Source organism: Actinia tenebrosa, unplaced genomic scaffold (genome assembly GCF_029948245.1).
Source record: "Actinia tenebrosa isolate PJP-AT-01 unplaced genomic scaffold, QUT_ActTen_1.0 PGA_scaffold11__36_contigs__length_13525064, whole genome shotgun sequence".
Lineage (NCBI taxonomy): Eukaryota > Metazoa > Cnidaria > Anthozoa > Actiniaria > Actiniidae > Actinia > Actinia tenebrosa.
Genome location: NW_028292571.1, coordinates 8,844,574 through 8,856,385, shown reverse-complemented (window position 1 = coordinate 8,856,385; position 11,812 = coordinate 8,844,574). Strand labels below are relative to the sequence as shown.

The following is an 11,812-nucleotide window of genomic DNA, read 5'->3' as shown; positions in this document are numbered from 1 at the left end:
TTAGAAATGTTGCTGTATGGTCTGGCTGAAGTGATGATTGTCCATTCTATGTTGTAGTCTTTGTTGTTATCTTTAAGGTCCCAGATGTATTTAGAAAGTTCGGTGCTGTTAGCGTATTTTCTATTTCGCAGAGATAGTTTGTGCTGAGTGTATCGTTGTTTGAATGTTCCTTCCGTCAGGCCAATGTAGTTTTTCCCAGTAGTGTCCTCGTTTGTTGTGACATGAGCGTTGTAGATGATGCTGGAGGAGAGGCAGTTGTTGTTTAGAGGGCATTGATCTTTTTTACGGCAGTTGCATGTTTTCTCAGAGGTGGTGGCGGGATCGGTATCGGTGTTGAAGATTTTCTTGTTGTGTTTGGTAATGGTGGTTTTCATGTTTTCCATGCAGCTGTAGCTCACTTTGATATTATTCTTATTGAAGATCCGGTGAAATCTGTGGTGCTTGGGAAAGTGTTTCCCAAGCACCAAGCACCAAGCACCAAGCACCAAGCACCAAGCACCAAGCACCAAGCACCAAGCACCAAGCACCAAGCACCAAGCACCAAGCACCAAGCACCAAGCACCAAGCACCAAGCACCAAGCACCAAGCACCAAGCACCAAGCACCAAGCACCAAGCACCAAGCACCAAGCACCAAGCACCAAGCACCAAGCACCAAGCACCAAGCACCAAGCACCAAGCACCAAGCACCAAGCACCACAGATTTCACCGGATCTTCAATAAGAATAATATTAAAGTGAGCTACAGCTGCATGGAAAACATGAAAACCACCATTACCAAACACAACAAGAAAATCTTCAACACCGATACCGATCCCGCCACCACCTCTGAGAAAACATGCAACTGCCGTAAAAAAGATCAATGCCCTCTAAACAACAACTGCCTCTCCTCCAGCATCTTCTACAACGCTCATGTCACAACAAACGAGGACACTACTGGGAAAAACTACATTGGCCTGACGGAAGGAACATTCAAACAACGATACACTCAGCACAAACTATCTCTGCGAAATAGAAAATACGCTAACAGCACCGAACTTTCTAAATACATCTGGGACCTTAAAGATAACAACAAAGACTACAACATAGAATGGACAATCATCACTTCAGCCAGACCATACAGCAACATTTCTAAGAGGTGTGACCTGTGCTTAACAGAAAAGCTACTTATCATCAAAGCAAACAGCGACACTCTTTTAAACAAGCGATCCGAATTGATCTCCAAATACCGACATGAAAACAAGTTCTATCTGATGAACAATAGAAATCCAGGCCTAGCTAATTAACTCCTTTCCGAACAATACTTCTTTTGTAAATAATCATTACACCTCTTGTATATAAATATCACAGTAATAGGAATATGTTTCATTAAAGTCTGTCTGATGAGTGCGTAAGCACGAAACTCGGAGTTACAGTGAACATGTCTCGTCTTTAATCCAATCTTTACTATATATCTATTGCTCTGCATCCCTACGCATCGAGCACTGTTTCAACAGTATAGACCACATTACATACTTTGTTATATATATATATATATATATATATATATATATATATATATATATATTATTGCTCAGATAACCCACAGATTGCCGTCTCAGGAGGATTAGGTGATGGGCTTCCTGTGCCGTTTATAGCTGACTTCGGTCGTCAGCTTTTGTTTCTCTTGGACCCAGTAAATAAATGTTAAATAAATTCCGCCATATTAAATTCAGGACAAAGACGTACTGATTGGTCTGCTCGAAATTATTCCGCTGTTTTTCTCGAGTCTTGATTTAGAATAACTAAAGGCGCATTTTCTGTCTGGGCTCCCTGTGTTGTGTCGAGCAACGCCTGGCTTGTTATGTTTTTGTCCCTATTTATTATAATTCTCCAGTCATTTGTTCAACGTGTTGTTGTAGAATGTTGGTATTTCATTGATTTTCCACCAGAGATCAGGCAGTTTTCAGGTCAAGTGGTACGTTAGGTAAGTCAGTATTGATGTGTTTTGGTGCAATGGTTGATTTCGACAGAGTTTAGAGGTTCTTTACTGTCTCGTTGCTATACGATACTCTAAGCTATAGACCGTTTTCTCAAGGATGCGTTCGCATCCAATTTGACGGCTATATAAAATTAAAATCGCAAATTCAGTAAAATTGACAAGCCAGTCTTATATTTAAAGAGGAGAATAAGCAATTTTACGAATTTTGATCGAAAAAATCATAGAAATGTAAAATATTTCTCATCATAATCTCCTGTTCTGGTATCAAGGCCCGTCAAGTTCCTTAAATTTGGATGCGCACGCAACCTTGAGGGAACGACTTTGCATTGAAATAGTAAAAACATCTACTGATTAAGGATTCATTCTACAAACTACACCTCACCTTTTGTGCAATCACTTCTTGTACTCATATGAAGCGTGCAAAATTTGGCGCATATTTGGTCATTTAGTAGAAGCTTGAACATCTAATTTCGCTGTTCGTAGATCAGTCAACCATGGCAGAGGACGAAGCAGTAGATCCAGATTGGTGTGGCTATGAATGTAAGTCAGGACAGATTCTGTTCTACTATAACAAGAGAACAGGAGAACACAGATGGGAAGGTGGTGATTATGTAAGTAAAATATTAAACAATACTGGTTGCTAGGCGATGGGAAGAGAGGGGTTGGTAGGGACCAAAGTCAGTTAAGCAATATAATGTATAGAACGTCTGAACCCAGGTGAATGAATGTTTATCGAAGTATTATGATCATCCGGGTGGATGTAATCCTGAGAGGGACTGTTTGATGTGACTAATGTTTTGACAAGCAGTGCGGAAGTCATCTTCAGTGTTAAGTGAAGAATAAAGTCAGATTGGTCATATTTATACTGCCGCAATAACAATAGCCTTATTACCTGGATTTGTGTGAGCAAATAAGCATGCAACATATGACATTTATACCATACACACCTATTTCAAAACAGCATTGTCATCTTAACAGTAATGATAAAAGGGTAAATTATACACCGTGAAAAGATGAAAAAACTTACTGACGTTTCGGACGGAGTAAAGTACAGTGTTGATAGTGTTAAGACTGATATAAGCACCCCCATGCCCCCCCCCCCCCCCCCTTCCTTCTGTCAAGATTATGAGTAGACCTTTTTAGTGATATGGTGGCCATCTTGGATTCTATTGTTTTCTGTAAAAGATTATGGGATACTAGTGGAGCAAATATTGGAAACTAAAGAGAAATTTCATTTTATTTTTTTAATCCATTTTTTTCAACAGATTTTCATGTCAGAGAGAGATAAAATAGATCCAGATTGGTGTGGGTATGAATGTAAGTCAGGAGAGATTCTGTTCTACTATAACAAAACAACAGGAGAACACAGATGGGCAGGTGGTGATCATGTAAGTCTCAAAGCTTTTTTAACCTATCCTCCAAAACTCATTTATTTAATAATAATTATTACAGCAAAACATGCAAAAGTATTGACCACATTTAATGTGTTTGCATACTTCTATGTATGAGCTTTTGCGTGCCTTGATACCCTTGTAGCTTCATGATGCCCTCCAGCATTCCATAGATGGACCAAAGGGCTCTGAAAATCTCCAAATCAAGCTGCTGTTGTTTCACTGGAATATCACACCATTGGTAAACTTTGTCCTCGTTTGCATAAAATGCTGACAATGTCAATCAAAACTCGAAATATGGTTTTCATAAAGCTTGGAGAACAACTAGTTCCAGCAGTCAAAGGGTTAATACATATATTTTTTTGTGTTGAAGAACTATACATTCATAACATGAACTTGAACTTTGAACTTTGAACTTTTTATTTATTAACACACATTAATAGAAATAAAAGAATTATTACAAGGATATAATTATGGAAATTATAAGAGCCAATGATTTACAATTAAAATATAAAAAAAAGAATAAGAGAAAGTGTGTGTGGTTGTCAAAGGAGTAAAATACTTTCTAGTCGACAGCCACTTACTGTGATTGATTATTACAACATATTTTGACCAAGAGCCGATTTGGAAATATACATAAATATTTACACTTAGATATTTCAATAAATAAAGAATAACTATTTACAATAGTACTTTCAATGAATTAAGAATAATAAATAATTATTGTTGTTTATAGCATACATATGTATACATATGTTCTATACATATATATACTACTATATTTGCTTAAGAAGAAGATGTATTTTTGAGTTTTTCTTAAAAAGAGATAGAGAATTGAGTTTTTTTATTGTAATGGGAATTGTTTCCCAAATTTTTGTTATTAAAAATTGGAATGTAAACTTTCCATAATTTGTTCTAACTAAGGGACAAAGGAGATTGTCTTTTGAAGCATAACGGGTATTGTATTGATGTTGTTCTTTTGCAAGTTTAAGCATGCCAGAAAATATATCTGGGACATGTGTCCTATCATTAAGGATTTTAAATGCAAGTTCACCTGCCTTGTAATATAGGATATTTTGAAATGTTAATATACTTAATAATTTATAGAGGGGGGCTGCATGATACATAACTAAAGTTGTACCCCCCACCCTACCCCTCCTGTTGGGCCTGACATAACATGATGCATCTAGATACATAACTACAGGTGTACCCCACCCTACCCCTCCTGTTGGGCCTGACATAACATGATGCATCTAGATACATAACTACAGGTGTACCCCACCCTACTCCTCCTGTTGGGCCTGACATAACATGATGCATCTAGATACATAATTACAGGTGTACCCCACCCTACCCCTCCTGTTGGGCCTGACATGACATGATGCATCTAGATACATATCTGAAGCTGTACCCCATGCTACCCCTCCTGTTGGGCCTGGCATAACATGATGCATCTAGATACATATCTGAAGCTGTACCCCATGCTACCCCTCCTGTTGGGCCTGACATAACATGATGCATCTAGATACATAACTACTGCTGTACCCCACACCCTACCCCTCCTATTGGGCCTGACATAACATGATGCATCTAGATACATAACTACTGCTGTACCCCACCCTACACCTCCTGTTGGGCCTGACAACATGATGCATCTAGATACATAACTACTGCTGTACCCCACCCTACTCCTCCTGTTGTGCCTGACATCACTTTGTATCATTCTCTAGCAATACAACAATGATTGTAAGCTGTCTGCATCCCAAGAGATTCAGTGTGCAAAGACTGGTGACTTTGGCTGTACTAATGGGCAGACTACACAAAGCAAAGAGAAACATGTTAAACAAGGTGCATCAATAGTACTCGCCATTTGTAAAAGTTTTGTGTGTGATATTCTGTCATTTATTGTGCCTTTTTAGCATTAGTGACAAACACTTCCTAGCCATTCTTTCTACCATCCACCAATCTCATCTATCTATCCATTCATCCTATTTAAAAATTCAAGGTCAAGTACTTAGCGCTTGCTGCCAAACAAACACAAATCTTCAAACACGCCAGAACTGTTATCTCTTACTATAGTCAGCTAGCTGTGTCCTCAGTAATTTAGCCCTATCCATAAGAGCCAGAGGCCAATCTACAAATATCTCATCACGCTGAAAGATCTCTTAGTCACCTCGCTTTAAATGGGACCTATGGGTAATAATAATATGATAATAATATAATAATGATGATGATGATGATTTAAGATATCTTATTTAACTCGCTGTAATTGAGCATGTCCTTGATATCGCTGTCGGCTAGCCACTAGCTTTGCCCCTAAGGTGTGACTTGCTGCCTTTACCAGACAAACGTTAATGTGGTTGTTATTTTCACGCCTCTAATCAGTTCTTGTTAGACTTGCTGCCTTTACCAGACAAACGTTGATGCCGTCGTTATTTTCACGCCTCTAATCAGTTCTTATTATGAATACGATTTTTAGGAAATAGAAATTTATCGAAGGAAAGTGGTTACTTGGATGAGATAGAGGAGGAGTCCCTTCCGAGCACGCAACAGTCGTTACAAGAACACATTACCGAAAGACCAGGAGGACAAGATGATAAACAGAGAAGAAAAAGAGAAAATACAAATGTGAAAACAAACAAATGCACGTACTGCAACAAGGGATTCAAAAGAAAATGTCATCTTCAAAATCATGAGCGTATCCATACAGGTGTGAAACCATACAAGTGTAAATACTGTGACAAGGCATTTGCACAAAAAGGTGATCTAAAGGTTCACGAACGAATCCATACAGGTGTCAAACCATACAAATGTACGTACTGTGACAAGGCATTTGCACGAGTGAGCAATCTAAAGACACATGAACGTATCCATACAGGTGTCAAACCATACAAGTGTACATACTGTAACAAGGTATTTACACTCAAACGTAGCCTAAATGATCATGAACGCATCCATACAGGTGTGAAACCATACAAGTGTACATACTGTAAAAAGGCATTTACACAACCAGGTCAACTAAAGTTACATGAACGAATCCATACAGGTGTCAAACCATTTAAGTGTACATACTGTAACAAGGCATTTGCACATCAGTATAATCTAAAGACACATGAACGTATCCATACAGGTGTCAAACCATTTAAGTGTACTTACTGTAACAAGGCATTTAATAGAAAAAGTCATCTCTTAATCCATGAACGTCTTCATACGGGCCTTAAACCATACAAGTGTACATACTGTAACAAGGCATTTATACAAGCAGTTCATCTAAAGAGACATAAACGTATCCACACAGGTATTCAAACATAAAAATTGATAACTATTACATTAATAAATTTATTCAAAAGGCTCATTAGGTCATATTTTTCATAGTCTTATTTCTATTAATATTTGTTATTACTAAAATCTTTTATTTTTTTGTTAGTTTCACATTTAAATTTTCCAATTTTTCTTATGCATGTTTTCCTCTTAAAACCGGCCAATTAGCAGTTTTAATTCTAGCTTGATTGTATTAGTAGGATTTTTAAATATTATTATCGTTTATAAGATTGTAAATTGGTGTAGTAGACTTAGGACTTAGATATAGTCATTTTTTAAATTGTAAATTAGTTTTGCAGGGCTCCTTTGGATACCAGCTATGCTGAATGGGCCACCATATCTAAATAAATAAAAATTGTGAATGAGTCAGCGAACTATCAGCTCTAGTGGGCGATGGGGTGTACGTTTCTAATGCGTCCCCACTTTGTTATACACGCTCTTGTAGCATTGCATGTTTTTACACTGAAAGAACCTCTTGCCTAATCTTTATTATTATTATTATTATTATTATTATTATTATTATTATTATCATTATTATTATCATTATTATTATTGTTTATTTTACAACTTGTGTTTTACATATTGAAAGAATACATATTTATACACAAAACTAAGAAAAACAAAAAAAAATTGAAAAACACAACAGAAATCTAGTTGTGCCTCGGTTTGTACTATATTGATACTCTGGGCCGGGTTGTTCAAAGCCGGACTAACGCTAATCTAGGATTAACTCCATAGGTCTTATTAAGAGTTAACCCAGGATTAACACTAATCGGGCTTTGAACAACTGGGCCCTGATGATTAAGTCATGAATTTAATGCATCCTTTATTTTAGACCACTTCTTTAGACGTATTGGAATTTTATCCCTTTGCTTGGCCAATCTATATTCAAAGATGATAATATGTGGACCGCGTAGCACTTATGAAATACATGAAGATATAGAAATATAGATAAGTTATAGTACTTAGGAGTAGATATGAAATGAGGGTTCACCAACATGAGGAGCGAGGAGCCGGCGGAGCCAGGCTACCACCCCTCCCCCACGATTTTCCGGAGCTGGAGGAGCCACGCTCCAGACCACCCCACTCCTCCCCAACAATTGTTACTGACTGCTTTAAGAATGAGGAATGAATGAGGGGCCTCGTTTCTAAAATCCTTGTTGAATCACTATTCTGATCGGTTCTACGCCATGAGGAGCGAGGAGCCGGCGGAGCCAGGCTACCACACCTCCCCCACGATTTTCCGGAGCTGGAGGAGCCACGCTCCAGACCACCCCACTCCTCCCCCACGATTGTTACTGACTGCAAAAAGGAATTTAGGAACAAATGAGAGGGGGCTTCTTTTCTAAAATCCTTGTGTAATCGCCATTTTGATGGGTTGATACTTTCTCAACTGCTATATATTGTTTTGGAAATATATAAATTCATAATTTCATTCAGTTCGCATGAGGTTGATCTACTGTTGAGTATTTATTGCAATTTATTGCAATTTTTCTTTTACAACTACGGCGGTACACGTACTTAGCGATGAAACGTATTAACTCTACAAGAATTAAGAATAGGCCGACGTTTTTATTTACTTATTGTTTCCTTCAGAATGACAAAAACCCCAACCAGGGAATTGTGAGAAATGTATTACATGAACATAATATTAAAGAGCTCTTGTTCAAGTAAGATTTGAAGGAACAAAATGTGTTTTGAATTAATGAGGCTGTGAACTATTTTCAGAACAAGGTTTTGATTGCATCACCTTTCTTGGGTTGACAAGGTTAATCCCCTCTGTCAAATGTTCTTTGTTTAAACAGCGGGAAATAAAAGTGCCTCTAATTGTTTTCAATGATGACGGTTTTTTTAAAGTGCCCCTGGTGCCCCTAGTGCCCCTGTGAGCAGAGCATGAGTAAAATGAGCAGGGCAGGAGCAAACATGAGCAGCGCATGAGTAAAATAAGCAGAACAAGAGGACATCTCTATAACTATTTAACTACATTTAATAAAGTTTCATTGCCAAAAAAAAAAAAAAAACTTTTAATTTTTCTTTGCTAGTTCACTACCCTTCGACGTTTAAACAGTAGATCAACCTCATGCGAACTGAATGAAATTATGAATTTATATATTTCCAAAACAACATATAGCAGTTGAGAAAGTATCAACCCATCAAAATGGCGATTACACAAGGATTTTAGAAAAGAAGCCCCCTCTCATTTGTTCCTAAATTCCTTTTTGCAGTCAGTAACAATTGTTGGGGAGGAGTGGGGTGGTCTGGGGCCTGGCTCCACCGGCTCCGAAAATCGTGGGGGAGGTGTGGTAGCCTGGCTCCGCCGGCTCCTCGCTCCTCATGTTGGTGAACCCTCATTTCATATCTACTCTTAGGAACGAGGTTATTCCGGGCGAAAGCCCTTGGAATTAAATTCGGAAAAATTAATTTCTCGACCTCCCAGCGAGGTCGGAAATTAATTTTTCCGAATTTAATTCCAAGGGCTTTCGCCCGGAATAACCTCATTCCTAAGCACTATAACTTATCTATATTTCTATATCTTCAATCTATATTCACTTCTTTCCTTTTGGCTTATCACATTTTTGTAAAGAGATAAAGACGGAATTTTTCTTTTCTTTCTTACTTTATAGAAAGAAATCTTGTACATCATTAGAACATGATTAATAGTACAATCGTCAACAGCAAGAATAACATAGAAACGATTGCAGACAGGAAGATAAATGTCATATATTTCTAACCAAATCCTCATTTCAAAATAATAATTTTTGGATTCTATGCATTCCACCAAAAGATGGTCAATTGTTTCGGGATGAAGAAGGCAAAAACAAAAAACAAAACAAACAAAAACAAACAAAAAAAAAAAAAAACAAAAACAAAAAAAAAAACAAGTGCGTAGAGTAATCAATTATTTTAAAACGACAGAGGTCGCGGTTTAAATATAAAATATTATCAAGTATTTTAAATTGAAAAACTCTTGTGTAAGTGTCAATTGAAGTTTTATAGATTCTACCATATATCTCTTTCCAATCGAGTTGAATGTTTTTAATGTCCTGATTTATACGCTTACTCGCATTTGTTTGGGATGATGTGGTTTTAAATCTTTGAGTGATAAGCCGTTGATAAATTTGGTTTGTTTCTATCTTTGGCTAATAATCTATATGTCAGGGCACGCATAGATTAACAGATCCATTCACAGTCGCCGTCTTGGGACCACACTAAAAACACACTGTTAACCCAGTCAAGAAATAATTTACCTTTTCATCATTACCAGTCAATAAATATTTAATCGAATTCAGCCATTTTTATTTCCATTCAGGACAAATGTATGCGCTGATTGCGAGTCTGTTTGGGTTCCCTGTGTTGTGTCGAGCAACGCCTGGCCTTTTATGTTTTTGGCGCTATTTATTATAATCCTCCAGTCATTCGTCCAAACCAAGATGATTGTGCTAAATAATTTAAAAATTACAGTAATGTTGTAAATATTTCAGATTACTTGAGTGTAATCCTCTTTCCCAAGACCCATTTACGGAAAACATTAATCCATATACTTGTACCAATGACTAGGACACCGAATGTGGTTGGATTTCTATAGTTTTTTTTTCTTTCGATTATTTGAATTAAATTAACGTTATACTTGTTTGACTTATCTTGTGTTCGTGTTCCTTCGTTCGCTGTTGTAATACAGACGTTTTCATTCCAAAGGTCAAACGGTTTGAATAGCGTATGAGCGTTACTTCTTTAACGGCGTTCCGTACTTGACTCTGTACTATACCAACAACAACGCGGCCGCGCGATGCTCCTTACGTCAGTGATATTCAAAACTAGATACAGAGTAAAACTAAATAAGCAATGACTTTTGTGAATATATAGCTCTGAAATATTAATTTTGGCCGCATCAAATCCATTGTTTAGTTTTGAAGTAAATTATGCACTATATTTAAAGAATCTCAAATATCTAATAATTAGCTAGATAGATTTTTTCAAAAATCCCCACAAATGGAGGCATCTAGTATATAATTATGTGGTACGAAGCATTTTAGTGTTGAACGCTCTGCAAGGCTAAAATTGTTCTCTAAACGAAAACAAATATTTCATCATAATCACGTGTTATAACGTCCGATCTCATTAAAAACTGCATCAAACATTACTTCGATCTTTATGTGGCGTATGTGCAAAAAAGATTTGCTATCGGATAAAACACGTTTACGCACCAGCGTTCCAAAAGTGGAAGGTAGCGGTCAATCGTGAGGGGGTCCAGCCACCTTAAAGTGAAAAATTATAATTTTGAATAACGCTCTTCACCCATTTGGCTTTACGATGTGCACAATCGTTTGGGCTTCCTGTTTGTCTCGACCAAAGTGCATTGTGGTATAGTCTGAATCCTGGAGGCACCACATATAAGATAAGATATCACGTAAGGGAAGGACCATTAGATTTTTGAGGAGAGGGGGGGGGGGGGGGTGGGCAATTTATTTTGTGCAGGAATCTAAAAAAAAATCTAATGGTCCGTCCATTAGACGTCGTTAGGAAAGATTCATTTTTCAACAAATTTTGTCGGGTCATAAGTCCTTTCCAGAAATCGCTTGAGAGATCACGAGACAATGTGTTTGAATGGCGCAACTCCAAGTGGAAATGATCAAACGCGTAAGTTATCAAGTTTGGCCTCGTCTTGGAGCCATTATTCGTCGTTGGCCACCCAAGCGATTTCGGGAAAGGTCTGTTCGTTAGTATCATTCAAATCTTTTGTAAAAATTTTAAGTGGATAAGATGCCAAAGCCTTAATAAATATCTCGTGAAAGACTCCTTCACCTTATGAATCTAGCCTTAAAAAATAAATATTGCTATATGAGTACAGAACAACATAGATTCTGTTTTCGCTCGTTTCTCTCATCATAATTGAGTTGCTTTAACAGGAGAATGCATGAACAGGATAGACGTCTTTACCTCGAGTTTACCTTGTTGGGTGTAATTTTTACCCATTTAAAACCACGTGAAATTTTCGAGAATAAGATTCTATTAATATGTCGTCGGCGCAGGTCATTTAATCTCAATCATGGTAGTATTATATATTGACTAGTTGCAAACTACTAATTAATTAAGGCAAAAATATTAAAACTTTTCTCAGAAT

At 37.3% G+C, this 11,812-nt stretch overlaps 1 protein-coding gene across 1 annotated transcript; it reads left to right on the top strand.

The window, feature by feature from the left end:
- The first annotated feature begins 1,863 nt into the window (after window positions 1–1,863).
- On the top strand, window positions 1,864–7,060 carry LOC116288738 (uncharacterized). The gene is made up of 5 exons (XM_089027661.1): window positions 1,864–1,963; window positions 2,462–2,589; window positions 3,244–3,366; window positions 5,100–5,217; window positions 5,849–7,060. Exons 2-5 carry the CDS (start codon window positions 2,473–2,475, stop codon window positions 6,679–6,681), a joined length of 1,191 nt encoding a protein of 396 aa, XP_088883787.1. The 5' UTR covers window positions 1,864–1,963; window positions 2,462–2,472; the 3' UTR covers window positions 6,682–7,060.
- Window positions 7,061–11,812: the final 4,752 nt, after the last annotated feature.